The following is a 16702-nucleotide window of genomic DNA, read 5'->3' as shown; positions in this document are numbered from 1 at the left end:
CAGTGATCGCAGGCCTTCGAAGCTCGCAAGTTCATCGTTTTGATGGATCAAGTGGATCGCCAGGTTGAATCTTGCTATCAGCAGAACAACCAAACGATTTGCGTAGTAACAGGGATCTCATCGGATTTTCCAGCTAACCGTGCATAGTCCGATGAATTGCATACACAACCAATAATACAACATGGATCGTATCCCTAATATATTTATTCGGTATGGTTGTCTATCTATGGGATTTTCGAACTATGAAAGATTTGTTTTCTGCAATCCAATTCCGCTCTAACTAGACTGTTGCCGCTTTAAGGAGGGGCCCACGTGATGCTGCAGACGAGTCATGTATGATCAATAATCAAAAGGCCATACTAGCTTATTTGAACTTCTGCTGCCAGAAGGGGAGGAAATCACAGAACCCTAAGTATATATATTCCAGGGAGTCGGAGATATTTCATACCCTTGGCTTTGCCGGGGCACCTCATACATTTTACATTTCCAGGGTTTCGTTTATTCACTTGTAACCCACCGTAGTCTGTGCACATTGACGGGGCACTTGAGTTGAATAGCCACCAGCCTCCAGGGCAAACCTATGCTCTTTCATGAAAATTATACTTAAAGCGCTATCTCCTCTCAATACGGATAGCTCTATTGTATCTGTCAACTTCTACCTTAGAGTTTAGTAGTCACTTATCGCCCTCGTGTCTCCGGAGCTAATAGCCGAAAGCCCCCATTTCCCGCATGGATACCCAATGGATCCAGACCTTCACTCTGAGCACGATCGTCTCCATTCCTTTCCCTTTTTAGTGGCGTTTCACCTCTTGACTTTTGTCCCTGTGATCGGCAAACCGGCACGAGCGGTAAACCGGAACTGACACTTAAAGCTCACTGGGCAAAAACTCCTCGTCACAACGAATGTTGTGGTTTTTTAGGTGGACGAAAGACCTCCAATTGATGAGTCATTCTTCGGTAACGACCTGGTGGAGTCGACCTAACCTTGGCAGTTTAGTGATGAGGGACTCGCCATTTATTCATCACTGATTGATCGATCCATTCATTCACTGTCCACTGACTGGGGCCTTATGGACTCCTCCCCCGTCTGGAGTACGGGGATATGGGGTAAATGAGCTTAAGCTGAAGCATTGAAGAACACCAACTTAAGGGTTCAGTGGACCAGACAAGACCTTAGAACCTACTCCGTACAACTGACTGTAAGCACTCATAATTAGATCATAAACGACGCTAAACCATCGTACTCGGAATGACCTCGGAAATGAGCTGCTCCTGGATGGGGGCCCGGGATTCGTTCCACAATACATGATACAGTGTCAGCCCAGCTTGCCAACACCTACCAAGTTTTCCAAGATGAAAAATGCATGGGTCTGCTTAGATAGGTCGATCTCTAGCGGTAAGAGATCAATCGTTTCTCCGAAGGTCTATGTAGAGGACATGTGTGGAGGCGATTGCTCGACCTCGGACTCTGGCCGGCAAGAGAATGAGAGATACCCGAGCAGACAACGTTAACATGATTGCGAATATTCTTGGCAACTACGATTATAAGTTCATTATGTACGATACCCTTGGTATATCATGCCACATTTAGCATAGATCACATTCTCTCGTGCCCTAAGGAAATGTACCGACGCCTTATCTCCATATACTAAGTAACAGCACTTGCCTTTGAGCCCCACATCTACCCAGATAATTATTAAGGAACACAGGCGCTAATCATTACAGTGAAAAATAAAATTGTCAATCCTTCCCTGTCTGGATATTTTTGGTCCTTTTCTCCTGAGGGCGTGCTGTGTTTTACTTCTATTACTTCGTTACAGGCTGTCCTAAGATAGCCTCTCATCCAGGTGAAACTATTTGCTCTACTAAGAACCAAAGGGCAGTCGTAGCTCTCAGGATTGTACGAGGGCAATAGTTTTTTTTTTTTTTTTTTTTTATCTCTTTCCTATCTTTAATCTATGTTCTCGTTCATGTGTAAGAGTTTAATATACCTTGTCGAGATCCCCGCCTAATATCCTACGTCTCGATTCTTCCAGCAGAAAGCCATATAGATCAGGGTTCTGCCCTGCGTGGCTCATTGGATAGGGCTCCAAGGAGTTCAATTTTCTGTCGCAAACATTCTCAAGCAGGATGTCTTCCCCTCAGCATCACCCTTCCGATTGCGAGAAACGGCCTCGACACGCCCAGGAGGCCACGCCAGCAGATACCAATTCTCTTGCGGAGTCTACCTCCACGGAGGATACCGAAGAACTACAACAAATTGTCACACAAGCTTCGAGACAATCGGTGCCTTCTTTGGCCAGAAAGACCACCACTATCGGTACTAACGCAACGTCAGATCCGAGGTATGAAGTCGACTTCGAGGATGAAAATGATCAGATGAACCCCAAGAATTGGTCGCTGAGGTACAAAGGGATGGGAATTGCGTTTCTATCTTGGAACACTCTGATTGTGTAAGTCTTTCCACCGATATACATTACGGTTTGTGAGAAGTAAATGGACGTGCCTAACCGTAAGCAGTGTCTTATACTCCACGTCATACACCTCGGGCGTCGCAGACATCGCGGCTGAGTTTGGAACTTCAAGCACTATTGTTACCTTAGGCCTTACTCTATACCTTATCGGCCTTGCTGTTGGCTCTATGTTTATGGCACCCTTAAGTGAGGTGTACGGTCGAAAGCCCGTATCTGTGGGTTGCTTGTTTGTTTTCATGGTTTTGATCATACCATGTGCGCGCGCGGAGTCTGTAGCTACTCTCATCGTTGTACGATTCATCGGGGCTTTCTTTGGTAGTGTCATGATCTCAACTGCGCCAGGAATGGTGTCAGATCTAGTCAATGATGAAGAGCGAGCCCTCGCAATGTCGATCTGGAGTATTGGCCCCGTGAATGGCCCAGGTTCGTATCAACATGCAATCTTACTCAACATGGCGTATAACTAACCAACTCCTAGTCCTGGGACCCATTATTGGGGGCTTTGTCACGCAGTATCTCGGCTGGCGTTGGATGGATTGGATCGCGCTGATACTATCCGGCGTCGCTTTAGTCTTCTCATTGATAATGAAAGAGACCTATGGGCCCATTATACTTCAGAAGAAAGCTGCCCGCATGCGCAAAGAGACCGGCGATCCCTACTGGAGCCGATACGACCAAAAGGCTAGTCTAGGGGAGATCCTGAAAGTGAATCTGGGACGGCCCTTCGTCATGGCTGTCACCGAACCTATCTGGTAAGATATCCTACGTTCACATCACATCTCGCAGGCCCACAGAACTAACAACGCACTCCAGCATATTCTGGAACATCTACATCGCAATCGTCTACGGCATCCTATACCTCTGCTTCACCGCTTATCCCATCGTCTTCCGCGACATTCGCGGCTGGTCCCTGGGACTCTCAGGCCTCGCCTTCCTAGGCATCGGCATCGGCTGCCTCATCACCATCGCCTGCGAACCCTTCATCCGCCGCATGATCAACAACCACACGATCGACCCTGAGACCGGAAAAGTGCCCCCAGAAGCCATGGTCTCGATCGTATGCATTTCCGCCATCCTAATCCCCGCCGGCGAACTCTGGTTCGCATGGACCTGCGCTCCGGCGTCCATCCACTGGATTGTGCCCATCCTCGCGGGAGTACCGTTCGGCGCAGGAAACACGGGCGTGTTTATTTATGCGTCAAACTATCTGTCGTATAGTTATGGAGTGTACGCTGCGTCTGCCATGGCAGGTAACTCCGTCATTCGGAGTATTCTGGGCGGTGTTTTGCCCTTGGTGGGTACGTATCTCTATGCTGGGATCGGGCCTAACTGGTCTGGGACATTGCTTGGGCTGCTTGAGGTGGCTATTATTCCGATTCCGTTTGTGTTCTATAAGTATGGATACAAGATCCGCAGGAAGAGTGCTTTGATTGTGCGGATGCAGGAGGACAAGAAAAGACTGGAGGGGAAGCGACAGCGTCTCCAACAACGACTGGACGCGAAAGCGAACGCAGAGTCAGCCGAGAAGGAGAAGATGGAGGTTTAAACTGCAGCATCCTCGTATCACCGAGAAATCATGAAGAGAGCAACACAAAAAGAAAACAGCATATTCTACATTCGACGATAATATTCCCAAAAGTTCGAGTTATTCCCATGTTTGGCGTCCGGTTCGATTTAAAAGGCGCATATACGATATCGCATGTACGGCAACGAAGCATATGTGTTCAAGATAATCATAATGAATAGTGTGTCCAATTTAGATAAACAGTGAAAATGTCACTTTGTCAAAGTCAACTTCAGTCTGTTTTGCATATTCCTATCAATTGAAAGAAGATATTATTCAGGCCTCTGCACCCTTCGATCCACTTCCAATGAATTATGCAGGATCCTTTCGTACTCTCCCACTGCAATTGCTCCAGCTCGGAATACCATGACTGCCTCCACGTAGACCGAGGACTCTACTCTTCTCACATAACCGAGCACATTAACCCACGCCCCAACCCGCAACTCGTCCGCCGTTACCGTTCCCAGAACGGCGTTGACATCGACGGGGATGCTGGGTGGCTCCTGGGTTGGTTTACAACGGGGGTAGTTATGTTCTAGGATTAGGTGGCCGGTAACGACATTATAAGTCTTTACGCTATCGTTAACCAACTCGTTAGCTTTTTTGTTATGCATGTACGACCTGAGATATATATATCCCATGATGGACAATCTACACACCAACCAAGAAACCGAACCTTCAAACCAGTAGGAAGAGAAGGGACGCTAGAGAGAAAAGCTCTCGTGGAAGGAGGCGGGCCATTCATCCCTCAATTCATAGAACCGTAACTGACATAATCCCCGGCATGAATCAAAAGCCGTCGTAATCTGGAGCAAGTCCAGAGTAAGTAAGTACGCATCTAAGATGCCCACCGGGTCAATGTCCCTAAAGATCAACTAAACCCAAAACAGAAACCAGGAATAGACTATCCCACGTGACTAACAGTCTCCGATAGGCTTAGCGCGTATGTCATAGGGTCAAACGGAGGGGGGAAAACGGATCTCATCCGCCATCGTGAATTCCCAATCGTCTCCAATATTGTTGCCTTGATTTGTTCTGCGCTAAGCAAACATCCTCTAGATCTATTCGTTGTTTGTCGGAGATCGATTGTCCCATATATTGCATTTCGCGACAGCCTACAACACCGCCCGGACTCGACCACCGCCGCCCCTCTCTCTTTCTGCCTATTTATCTTCCCAGCCTGACTCCACCACTTTCTACCGATTTCTAGTCCCGAGCGTCGAGGACCATACGGGCTTGGATAGTGAATACCCTGGTTATAACTATACATTTCAGGAATTGAACCGGAGCGAAACCACAACATAATCCTTAAAATTGCTTTATCAAGATGTGGTCATGGTTTGGCGGCTCGGCAGCCCAGAAGCGGAAGGATGCGCCTAAGGATGCGATCCTCAAGCTGCGGGAGCAGCTTGATATGTTGCAGAAGCGCGAGAAGCACCTAGAGAATCTGATGGAGGAGCAAGATGCCGTGGCGAGGAAGAACGTGACGACAAATAAGAACGGTATGGGGATTTCCCTTTTCCTTATCGCTGTATTGTATCCCAGTTGCCGGAGTGCATGAAACTGATATCATCAAGCGGCCAAGTCTGCCCTGCGACGTAAGAAGGTGCACGAGAAGAACCTCGAACAGACGACGGCGCAAATCATCCAGCTAGAACAACAGATATATTCGATCGAGGCGGCGAATATCAACCAGGAGACTTTGAACGCGATGAAGCAGGCTGGCGCGGCGATGACGCAGATCCATGGTAACTTGACTATTGATAAGGTTGATGAGACGATGTGCGTGTTTCACTCTTGGATATACCATCTTCTCCTATGGCTCTTCTGGGAACCAACGCCACTGACGGGGACACAGGGATCAACTCCGCGAACAACACCAACTCAGCGAGGAAATCGCACAGGCTATTACAAACACCCAGATTGGCGAGCAGGCGGACGAGACCGAGCTGGATGCCGAGCTCGAAGGTCTGGAACAGGAGGCTATGGACGAGCGGATGCTTCACACAGGGACAGTACCGGTTGCAGATCAACTCAATCGGTTACCGGCCGCGGCGAACGGAGAACGTAAGTCCACCATATCTGAAGTGAATATACCACGCAGCAAAACATCTAACCTGATTCTGAATTACAGCCAAAGGCAAATCGAAGGTACAAGAGGAAGAAGACGAGGAAGCAGAACTGGAGAAGCTGCGCGCAGAGATGGCCATGGGATAAACCACTTCCTTTCTTTTACTCTTTCTTTCCCGAGTTGTCTTCATTTCTCACTTTGCTAGCCCATTCTATTCGATACAATCATTAAGCGTCGGTTAATTGAATTACGAAGTTCATCATGATTAATACTTGAATGACCCAAGATAGATACATATTTTAAAATCTCTAATCTAATAGCGTAATGTACTGTCAAGAGAGACAAAATAAATATGAGTTGCAGACCATCACGTACGCAGTATGCGAGTTACAAGTACCCCCACCCATTGGTAAGAGATCTATCGGATATGATAGTATTCAGCTTAGCGTCTGTTTAGGAATTTACTACTAAACTTCTAGAATGAGTTGCCTGAATTAAACCCAATATAATTCTCGGACTAATACGTACCATGGCAGATGTCAACGTAGGCCAGAGGGCATATTAAGATAATCTCAAACTAATCGTTTTTCATAGGCCCTATAACAATAGATAGAAAGGACTATCTTGTGCCACTTGGAAAAAAATTGATTGAATTGTCTAACCTGCCATTAAGATGACATCCATATAAAGGCAAGCCTGCCTGCGACTGTCTCTGAGGTATCGGGGAAGAGACATTAATTGAAAAAACATTGGAACATAATACACCGCCGAAGCAAACGCAGAAGAACTCCCATTTTCTCATGCCAACCATAAAAACCGGTCCAACCCAAGCACAACGTGTCATACATAGAAAGAAATTAAACAGCACGTCCCGAGGCCGTCCTTCAAGGATTTAATCGACAAGCCGGAAGACCACGACCAGGTCAGGGAAACCAGGCATAACTCTTGAGCGGGGTCGTGCGAGCACCGTCGCCCACCTCACTATGCCACATGGACTTCCATTCCCACTCGCGCGCAGCGGCCTCGACAAGAGCTTCCTTGCAGTCCGCAGGTAGTTCTGCCAGAATTTCGGGACTCACGAATTCAGGATATGATAGATTTGCAGTGCTGATGATACCGTTTGAGCCGAGATCATGCACGTCACCGTCAGGCCCGGGAATGCCCATATTGGAATACGGTGGGCTTTCGTAATGAACATCGTGGATGGCGAAACGACGAGAAAACGCATAGGGAATTGTTGAGAAAATAGAGTCGTTGCTCGTTTTGTTGCTCGTTTCCTCGGCGGTCTTCTCATCTTGAGCGTCACTTTCAGTAGTTGGTTCCTCCTCTTCAGCTCCATTGGTGAGACTCAAAGTCGACATTTCCTTGGTCAACTTGGTCGCTACTCGAGGATCCGGAGGTGGTAGACGCTCCCAACGAGCGTGTGAGGGCTGCATGATTTTGGGGTATTGCATAGCATTTGTATGAATATCGTACACACCTCCAAGGTTTTCGCGACGTACGTTCGAAAGTATTGAGTTGTAATGGCTATCATATGGTTAGCATTTTAGTAGGCCAACGACCATGCTCACGGTGTTACTTACCTAGCTTCTCGGGCATGTTCAAGCATCCAGTTATCGCCAGTGACAGTCACTTTCCGTTTCTTAGAATCGACAGCCTTGCCAGTAGGCAGAGGAACCGATGGTGCCTGCGTGTGATAGACGCTACTAGCTCCGTGCCACGCCACATACTGATTCTTGTTATATGGCTCTCCCGGAGGGGGGAGCTTATCCTCCGGCACTGCGAGTTCACCTTCCACATCCCCCCGTTCCCTGGCTGCCTTGACGTTGTAGTCATCAACAACCTTCCTGCCACCAACGATGATTTTGGCGCCAAATTCCCTAAACACGGACCGAGCGGTTACCACACCAATGGCTCGACCCTTATACGAATGAGGGATGATCTCTCTTTCAATAAGATCACGCTTAGCGTCGTCATCAATGATAATCTTGTAAAGGAGCTTGTGTTTCTGAAAAAACAGGTAGGAGTCCCTGAACCCGATACATCGGGCTGGCTCTGTCGACAACATGTAATGCTTCTCACCACGATTAAGAATCGTGAACGTACGAACTCGATACTCTCGGTCGCCCTTCAAAACGCCGTTCTTGTCGACTTTGGTCTCACCCTCAGGGTCATCTGGCAGGGCCACTTCATCATCAATGACGTCCATCATATTCCCCTCCTTATCAATTGGCACCTGAGTTACATGCGACGGTCCCCGATTCCGAGCCCATCGTCCGCCACTAGCTGCAGGGCGACCGCGTCTCCTCTTCACGGGCGTGCTTACATGAATCGGCGGCGGCGCCGTACCGTCGTCAGGCAGATCCCAGTCTGGGGGGCGGTTCTTCGGAGGACGGCCGATACGTCGTTTTCGCGGGATGGCGGACACACGGCCACGGGTTGGGGTATCGCCGCGCGATGGAGGATTGGTGACTGCGGCAGGCTCGTCTTCCTGTGGCGGGTCGGGTTCGGGGACAACATCGGGATCCTTATCGGACGCATCACCTGGATCTTCTATGGCGGGAGAAGACCCGCGCGACGGGGGCGCTTCAGCCATTTCCTCATCGGAGGCATCGGGGAGCGGAGGAGGAGCATTTCCTGCGGAGCTGTCAGTGGACGCGCCCGTGAGTGTGATTTTTGTAAGATCGAGTTATGGGGTAAAAAAGACCAATGGGTGGGATGGACATACTCAGCGACTGTTGTGCTGCCTGTGCAGCCGCTCTAAGCTTCCTCGCCATCGCGACAGCAGCTGTTCGGAGTGGGGAACGACAGCCAAAAACAGAATGTACGGGATGAGGATGCCCTTGGGCGTGCCTTCCGGGAGCGCGCCAGTGATGAGCGGAGTTCGGGTTTCTCCGCACCCGGGAGAATTAAGTCACGTGCGTAAGCGTAGTTGCCTGAGGCAGATTGAAGATTACCCGTCACAGCGCCACGTGGGGAGGGCCAAATTTCTTCGACCACGGAAGCCCTAAACTGAGTGGTTTTTCTTGGCAACTCTTACTCCGTAGAGATCGGGAGGTGGATTGTGGCTTAGGCGCCTGCCGCATGATGTCATTTGTCCCTCTTCTCTCTCCCCTTTCGGGAACGTCATCTGTTGAACTTGCCAGCCATCTCGGATGGTAAGACCCAGAATTGGTCTTAGCAGTCTACGAGCTGAAGGGAGAATTCGGTTCGGTCAGGTCATTTGCTCATTCGAAACAGGTCTATGTGGGGAGCAGTGCGTTCTGGTTTGGATCGGAACATTCTCATCAAGCCTCCAAGCAACATGCCGGATGATTCACAATCACGATAAGGCATGCACGGACATCGTCTCTGACGTACCGAATGTCGATGACCTGCTTTTATTCGCGATTCACATGTCAGGATTGACGGTGGAATGGATATTCTGGAACCCCTCCTCACCACCGGTGTGCCCCGGATGGTAGGAGTGCTCCGCATTTTCTCATCATCAAATGCAACTCGACGGAGGGGAATCCGCATCGCGCAATGGTAACCCGACTAAAGCTGCTGCTTTCCGAGTAAAGTTTCCACCCACCGCCAGTCCTCCATTTCAAGAGGCTGGAGAATGTCAATGTGGTGGACCTATGGAAGCCCTCGGAGCTCTTCTGGTGACAAAAGAATGCTGCATGCTGTAGATCGCTGACACCACGCTGCAGCTTGCAGGTGACCGACCTACTGACTGCGTCCAAGTAGCCTCAGATGCACGATCCTCCCTTGGCCGACCGGGGAAAATATGAGATTTGATTGACGGGCCATTGCGGGTGAAGGGAGAGCTGGCTCTTCTTGAGCCAGGTACAATTAGTGGAGATCTTTTCCAAATAACTCCTGGTAGATAGCCGTAACTCTAATGGTAGGGGAGGGGAGCAACATCGTTGCATTATTTTATTAATTACAGTAGAGGAATTCGGCGTTTGGCATCGGAATATATTTTTATTTTTAATATTAAATCATCAGTGCCTACTACGAAAATATCTCCGGAGACTTGAAGACAAGTTTTCGGAGATGCGCCTCCTGCTTAAGCCACCTTGAATGTGGCAGGAGAATGGTGGCCGGCTGATCTTACTGTCTAACCGGCATTTCGACTCTGGCGCTTGAAGCGTACATCGGCAGTGGCCTGGTGTAACTTTGAACAGTTTACGGCAATGCTGAGCAGCAGCTATAACCTGATGGGGGAGCAACCAAGACCAAAAATAGGTAAATAAGTAGAATGGCGTTTCGGCCAGTCCGTTGGGCTTCCAAGGATTACTCCTACTATAATACGAAGGGCGGTGTATGCCTTATGGCTGTTAGGGCTAATCGTACCCACTACATTACTCCAACCATACCTCCTGACAGAAAGAAAACAAGGAGCTGGTGAATCATTCAAGTAACAATATGTTTGTTTCCTTCTAGTACAACATAGAGATGCGGCTGGATGCGTAAGCGATTCGCTGTAAAGCAGCACTGCCGCCAACAAGACTGCACATTGTTTCAGCCCATGCCGCCCAGTTGCCGGACCCTTCTAGAAAGCAAGTCGAGAGATGAGTCAAGCAAGCTCGAATCTGGACATAAGCAGTAAGGGGGGGAACTCAAGGCGAGATACACAGGAACTGCATAGTGCGGAATAAGGCAGGCAATGAGGAAATCCGGTAAAGTGGACTCGACGGCATCGTGGACCCAAGGATGCATTGACATTTGAAACGAGAGATTGTTTGCCACTCTGGATGACCAGTTATTCCTAAACACCGAGTCATTTTAAGTGATCGATAGTCAATTCATTAACCGCGATAAACCATCAATGATCGACCATCGACATAGCGACAAGTGACATTTCCGGTTGGAGGGCCGGGGTATAACCCCACCTTACCACTGGGTTAGACCGACAGTTAGGAATGGGGAAAAAGGAGGAGGTGGCGGAGATCGAGTTCACATCTTTGGGAATGATACATGCATCTATGAGGGATATTGAGGGTTTAGCGTGAGGAGGAGGAGCAGAGTACTCCGTCTTGGAGATAAGACGCAAATATTTGAAACGATCGGCTTATCTCTGATATTTCGTCCATTGATACCCGTACTATAGGGATGCTACACATACTACAAAAGGAGATAGAATTATGAAGCAAGGTTTTCCTTTTACTTTTTTCTAGAATATTGGAAATTTGGGCTGTACCTGTTGTTGGTACAGGTGAAATTCTAATTTAATTTTTTTTTAGTGATTTCAATTAATAAAAATTAATAGAAAAATAAATAAAAAAGATGGAGTAAGAAAAGCAAAAGGAAAAAGGGACAACCTTCCAAGGGCATTAAAGTGCGAACCAGACATTCAAATGTTGTCACCGACTGGCTGATTGCCCCATTGGGTATAGTTCGCGCGGTGCAGACTTTCAACCTCAGGCTGTCGAAGATTTTCCCGGTTTTGCCAAAGCGAACGGCGGATCACGAATCATGGTTGAAGAGGCAAAAGATGGCAGCACCCGACATGCGGTTACTGCTGCCCCCCTAGTCTGCTCATCATCCGACCTTCTCTTGCTGTCATTATTCCCCCTTCGACTATCATACCTTAGACCCCTTTCGGTTTTTATATTCAGCTGCTTTCTTGCGGTCCAGAAATGGATTCGTTGTCATTTAAGAGTCATAGAGTACCATCCGACCTGAGTGCATTGCCATCTCCATCCTCAAGAATTTGTTCGCAGAGAAATGTGGTTCCGAGATGACTTTAACACACGCCGTGGTTCCATAACATCCTTCTCTATTTGTCCAGCACCACCATTCATCTCCACTCGGTGTACTCTGAGTAAGGCTTCTCTTTTTCCCTTTTCGCATTAATTCTTTTTTAATTCTTTTTGATTCGAAACTATTATTTCCCCTCCCATTTTTGACCTTACCTAAGGCCCAAGGGACCAGACAGAGTATGTGGACATTGAACCAATAGTAGACCGAAGCGTTTCACGGTCAGAATCAACGGTGAGCTTCACCTTTTTTTTTAAAAAAAAAAAAAAAGAAAAGGGAAAAAGAGAAAAAAGGAAAAAAAATATCTAGTATTACTCAAAAGAAATATTCAAGAAAGAAAAAACAAAAGAAAAGGAGAAAAAGGAGAAGGTTTGGTTTCTTCATTTGGTGATCTTATTTTAATTTGATTTCCCTTATTCAATTCATTTTCATTATTTATACTATATCTAATTTCCCGTCAAATTCTCTTGTGGTTTCCCCTCCCCCTCACGACAAGATTCTGATTACTTCTTCTGATTAGTGAGGCCCGCGTTGGTTGCTTAGCAGGTACCTTAGTGCTGGTAGGCTGCCTAACTTAGTGCTAAGTACCGCACTCTTCACTGTCCGCCATCTAGTACTCAGCGGCATCAGCGGCAGCTTATGCCTTGGATGCTCAGCTTTCGGCCTTAAAACGCCACCCTTTTATTTTTCGATATCATCCTATGGGTACAAGTCAATAGGGCTGTCACCCATTCAGCTCTTCCAATTGTCATTGACTCGTTTTACTTATTCTTATTTCTATTTTTTCAGTTTTATTATTATCATCACTTTTTCGGCCTCTTCCCTGTTGTTCTCTCTGGGGAAATCCCGCAGTCCGCCGCCGTTCGCCCAATTTAAATGGGCCCAGAGTTTGACACTAAACCCAAGGTTCGCTCATCCACACATTGGAAGTGTGAGATCCCTCCCATTTACCCTTAACCTAAAGGTACAGACATCACTGCATTGGCTTTTTTTTTTTTTTTTTTCTTCACATTGCCCCGATCCTTGGTTTCTGAGTAATACTGCCACTCATCGCTTCCGTTTTCTTCCTTTTGCCCCTGTGAATCACACTTCTTTGGCTTCTTTTCCTCTCTATCATTTTCTACTCCCGCCTTCATACACGCTCTCTGATGAACCGGCCGAATATTTTCTAACCCACAACCATAGTCGACGGTTATCCCGCCTCAACCCCTCCATCCCTCCACCTGCGCTTGGTACGATCCGATCCCGGTCGGATCCATCTATCCGCAAACTTCCTTAGCTCGACATTTGTCCGCCGGTGTGAACAGTTCCTTTTTTTTTTTTTTTTTCCTCAACTTCGGCACTTTGACCGGTCACCCGCACCATCCGCTACTTGCAGTCTCGACGTGACCTATTGCGCTGTCTTCTTATCATCGACGTGTGCAAAGTGGAGGATTTCTTCGGTGTCGAATGGAACATAAACCATGGCTACTACTCAAAACGGATCTGAGTTGCGTGGAGATGCTGGCTTGCTGAAAACCCAGAAGTGAGTAATTCGAGTCTCGCTCAATCCCACCGCTGGTCTAGAATGTGCACCTTTGCAAGATCGTTGAAATAAAGAAACTCCCGGTCTCTTTGTCTTGTTTGTCTTGGGTCAGGTGGTAGAAAGAAAAAGAAACAGAAAAAAAAAAAGAAAAAAGCCTTGTCTACCTGAAAGCCCTCAGTCCTAGCACCATTGCCGCATGAGGCATTTACTTTTGTGCTTTGCTGTTCATGGATTGTGTCGCATTGGGTGGAAGACATTTGCGCATTCATGTCAGCCTTAGCGTTGCCTTCTGGAAGAGGCCTGCAGCTTAGTGCAGCTTTAGCTTTCTTTCTCAACTGGCCCGGTGTTGTGACTCAACTCCATGCTGGATCACGATCATGTTGCCATTTCTGATTGGAATCTCCCATGGCATATCACCACCACCACCATGTCATTATTTCTGTGTTTCCTCAAGCGATTCAATGCACAATTGCGGTTCTCGTCCATGGCTAACCGCTCTGTCAGCAATGGTCTACAGGACGACGATAATCAAGATCAGATCGGTTCAAACAGTCCGAGTCCGTCCGGGATGGCTACTCCACAGCCCGAGTTCTCGGATAAGCGCCAGCCTTCCATAATGCACAATTTCTTCCAGGTTGGTGCTCCCCATGGTTCGCTTTATCCCACCAAATCACAGTTCTTTCCTTCTGAGACTGCTGCCTCCGCGCACCTGGTTCAGTCGAGCGCGTACATCACAGGGACACGGGATGACCAAAGCACTGGTCACCATTCCTCGTCTTCGGGGTCTTTTGTCATGATGGAGCGTGACGAGGCATCGGGGATGAAGTCTACAAAGGTCGAAGCAAAGGAGATTATACCAGAGTCTTTACCTCCCACGAATTTACCTACCCCCCCTTACTGCTCTGCGTCTTCCCTGCTTCAGAAAGAGTCGGAGACGGCTGAGCTAGGGTCGTCAGCCCCAGAGAAAGGGATGGGTTCTATTTTTAATGCGTTGAAGAGCATTCTGTCTCCACCTGCAAGCGTTTCTCCTGAGCCTGCAGCTCGCCGTCATACCTCTCATCCAGTCTCCAGTGTCTCTGACGACCCAGTCCTTGCCACCCACTTCTCAAATCCCTCTCTCCCTCATACCTCTGACCCTATGTCTTTATCGGAAGTCCCCCTCCTCGAGCATGAGAAGCCACACGTTTCTTTGTCTTCTGAGAACCTTGCGAAGCTAACTGGGAATGTGTCTGATCTTGCACGTTTAAAGAATACCCCACCGCTTACCCCACGTGCCATGTCCAACGAAGGGTCCCAGACCGATAAGCCACCGGCTACATCATCGCCTGAATCGACAGAGCCAACACAACAGGCCGATGAGATGGACAAATCAACTGATGAAATCGCCGGAAAGCTTGAGGAAGCGTTTCCATCTCCAGCCGAAACTCCCCAACCGTCCGGCCCGCCAGTTGCCCCGATCAAGGGTAACTTATATGTGAAAATTTCAGAAGGCCGCGGGCTCAAGCCAGGATTTGATCCTTATGTTGTTTGCGTGTTTGAATGGAATGAGTGGATCTCCAAGAGCGCTCAGGACGAAGAAGAAGAGTCTATTGAACGACGCCAGAAGGAGCAGGAGCAGTCTGATCGGGAAGCTGGGCGGCCGATGGCCATCCCAATGAAGAGCCGGCAAAGTAGCAACAATAGCTCCCTCGATGGTCCTGATCTTAGGGGACGGGCACCCGTGACCGACCCCCATTGGAACCACGAAGCCACCTTGTAAGCTTTTACCATTCCACTCGCCTTCTCCGTCATATTAGACCACCTCACTAATGTTGTATCTCCAGCGATGTCTTTGGCGATCAATCCGAAATTGATGTTTCAGTATATGACCGCAAAAACCAAGAGGCATTTTTAGGTCACGTGCGACTCTGCGTTAACCTCAAGGAAGACAACAGCCGGCTAGAAGGATGGTTCCCCTTGTCTGCTCGCGGCGCCGGTGACTCTGCAGTATCTGGCGAAATTTACATGGAAATGCGTTTTGAACATACCGAGAAGAAACAGGTGGGGCCGAATGATTTCCAGGTTCTCAAGCTTATTGGCAAAGGCACCTTCGGCCAGGTCTATCAGGTCAAGAAGAAAGACACACGCCGGATATATGCCATGAAGGTTCTGTCGAAGAAGGTGATCATCCAGAAGAAGGAAGTTGCACACACTTTGGGAGAGCGGAATATTCTGGTTCGGACCGCTATGGCTGCCTCTCCATTCATTGTCGGTCTCAAGTTCTCTTTTCAAACCCCGACCGATCTCTACCTCGTTACGGACTACATGTCAGGGGGTGAACTCTTCTGGCATCTTCAAAAGGAAGGGCGGTTCCAGGAGGCCCGTGCCAAGTTCTACATCGCAGAGCTTATCTTGGCTCTTCAACATCTCCACGAGCACGACATCGTTTACCGCGATCTGAAACCGGAGAACATCCTTCTTGACGCTAACGGTCACATCGCACTCTGTGACTTTGGATTATCCAAAGCCAACCTCGCCCAGAATGACACCACAAACACATTTTGCGGTACAACCGAGTATCTAGCACCGGAAGTCCTACTCGACGAGCAAGGGTACACCAAGATGGTTGACTTCTGGTCTCTGGGTGTGCTCGTCTTCGAGATGTGTTGCGGTTGGAGTCCTTTCTACGCCGAAGATACCCAGCAAATGTATAAGAATATCGCTTTCGGCAAAGTTAGGTTCCCACGAGACGCGCTAAGCACCGAAGGAAGAAACTTCGTGAAAGGCTTGCTCAACCGCAATCCGAAGCACAGATTGGGTGCCAAGGCAGATGCCAAAGAGCTCAAGGAACACCCATTTTTCCATGATGTAGACTGGGAGGCTTTGTCCAAGAAACAGGTCATCCCACCGTTCAAACCGAAACTCAAATCCGATACAGATACGTCCAACTTCGATCCCGAGTTCACGAATGCCAACGCCACGTTGAATGACCGTGCAGCGGCAGTAGCAAATAGCTACATGCCAGCATCGACCCCGCTGTCGCCGGGTTTGCAAGCTAACTTCAAAGGCTTCACTTTCGTTAACGAGAGCTCAATTGACCATCATTTAAAACATGAACCTACAGACCATATGGACGAGGACCCTGATACGTGGCAGCGTCCTCACCGCCCTGGGGGCTTTGACGATCACCGTATGACTGGTGTTCACAAGACCCACGAAGGCGGAGAGCCTGGAATCTTCAATGTTGATGACAATTTCGATATGTGATTATTTTGCGGTGCATGATATTGGAGTTGTGAATTTTCTGCATATATTTATATGACATGTACATGGCTTTATAT

The 16702-nt window shown here is 48.3% G+C and overlaps 6 protein-coding genes across 6 annotated transcripts in view; 4 read left to right on the top strand and 2 right to left on the bottom strand.

The window, feature by feature from the left end:
• Nucleotides 1-699: 699 nt before the first annotated feature.
• Nucleotides 700-1568, top strand: BDV27DRAFT_129069 (uncharacterized protein). Its single transcript, XM_032067106.1, has one exon. The coding sequence runs from the start codon at nucleotides 1306-1308 to the stop codon at nucleotides 1510-1512; it is 207 nt and encodes a 68-aa protein (XP_031927135.1). The 5' UTR covers nucleotides 700-1305; the 3' UTR covers nucleotides 1513-1568.
• Nucleotides 1569-1927: 359 nt separating this feature from the next.
• BDV27DRAFT_129067 (major facilitator superfamily domain-containing protein) lies at nucleotides 1928-4261 on the top strand. The gene is made up of 4 exons (XM_032067105.1): nucleotides 1928-2453; nucleotides 2521-2897; nucleotides 2953-3226; nucleotides 3288-4261. Exons 1-4 carry the CDS (start codon nucleotides 2131-2133, stop codon nucleotides 4018-4020), a joined length of 1707 nt encoding a protein of 568 aa, XP_031927134.1. The 5' UTR covers nucleotides 1928-2130; the 3' UTR covers nucleotides 4021-4261.
• On the bottom strand, nucleotides 4258-4859 carry BDV27DRAFT_129066 (nuclear telomere cap complex subunit Ten1). The gene is made up of 2 exons (XM_032067104.1): nucleotides 4698-4859; nucleotides 4258-4614 (listed from the first exon to the last, which is right to left on the bottom strand). Exons 1-2 carry the CDS (start codon nucleotides 4781-4783, stop codon nucleotides 4311-4313), a joined length of 390 nt encoding a protein of 129 aa, XP_031927133.1. The 5' UTR covers nucleotides 4784-4859; the 3' UTR covers nucleotides 4258-4310.
• A 198-nt stretch (nucleotides 4860-5057) lies between these two features.
• Nucleotides 5058-6378, top strand: BDV27DRAFT_129065 (ESCRT-III subunit protein SNF7). Its single transcript, XM_032067103.1, has 4 exons — nucleotides 5058-5540; nucleotides 5616-5820; nucleotides 5897-6105; nucleotides 6173-6378. Exons 1-4 carry the CDS (start codon nucleotides 5366-5368, stop codon nucleotides 6253-6255), a joined length of 672 nt encoding a protein of 223 aa, XP_031927132.1. The 5' UTR covers nucleotides 5058-5365; the 3' UTR covers nucleotides 6256-6378.
• A 358-nt stretch (nucleotides 6379-6736) lies between these two features.
• BDV27DRAFT_129063 (chromatin structure-remodeling complex subunit RSC7) lies at nucleotides 6737-8917 on the bottom strand. The gene is made up of 3 exons (XM_032067102.1): nucleotides 8838-8917; nucleotides 7693-8746; nucleotides 6737-7636 (listed from the first exon to the last, which is right to left on the bottom strand). Exons 1-3 carry the CDS (start codon nucleotides 8884-8886, stop codon nucleotides 7033-7035), a joined length of 1707 nt encoding a protein of 568 aa, XP_031927131.1. The 5' UTR covers nucleotides 8887-8917; the 3' UTR covers nucleotides 6737-7032.
• A 4251-nt stretch (nucleotides 8918-13168) lies between these two features.
• schA (serine/threonine protein kinase SCH9) overlaps nucleotides 13169-16702 on the top strand; it is a 4159-nt gene continuing 625 nt past the window's right edge. The window contains exons 1-3 of the mRNA XM_032067101.1: nucleotides 13169-13382; nucleotides 13887-15137; nucleotides 15206-16702. The exon at nucleotides 15206-16702 is cut by the window's right edge and continues 16 nt beyond it. Of these exons, the coding sequence (XP_031927130.1) occupies nucleotides 13321-13382; nucleotides 13887-15137; nucleotides 15206-16628 (2736 nt within the window). The 5' untranslated portion in view covers nucleotides 13169-13320 and the 3' untranslated portion in view covers nucleotides 16629-16702. The remainder of the gene's footprint in view (nucleotides 13383-13886; nucleotides 15138-15205) is intronic.

The sequence above is a fragment of the Aspergillus caelatus genome, assembly GCF_009193585.1.
Source record: "Aspergillus caelatus strain CBS 763.97 unplaced genomic scaffold BDV27scaffold_98, whole genome shotgun sequence".
Lineage (NCBI taxonomy): Eukaryota > Fungi > Ascomycota > Eurotiomycetes > Eurotiales > Aspergillaceae > Aspergillus > Aspergillus caelatus.
Note: the sequence above shows the minus strand (reverse complement) of the source record. Positions and strands in the feature narration are given on the sequence as shown.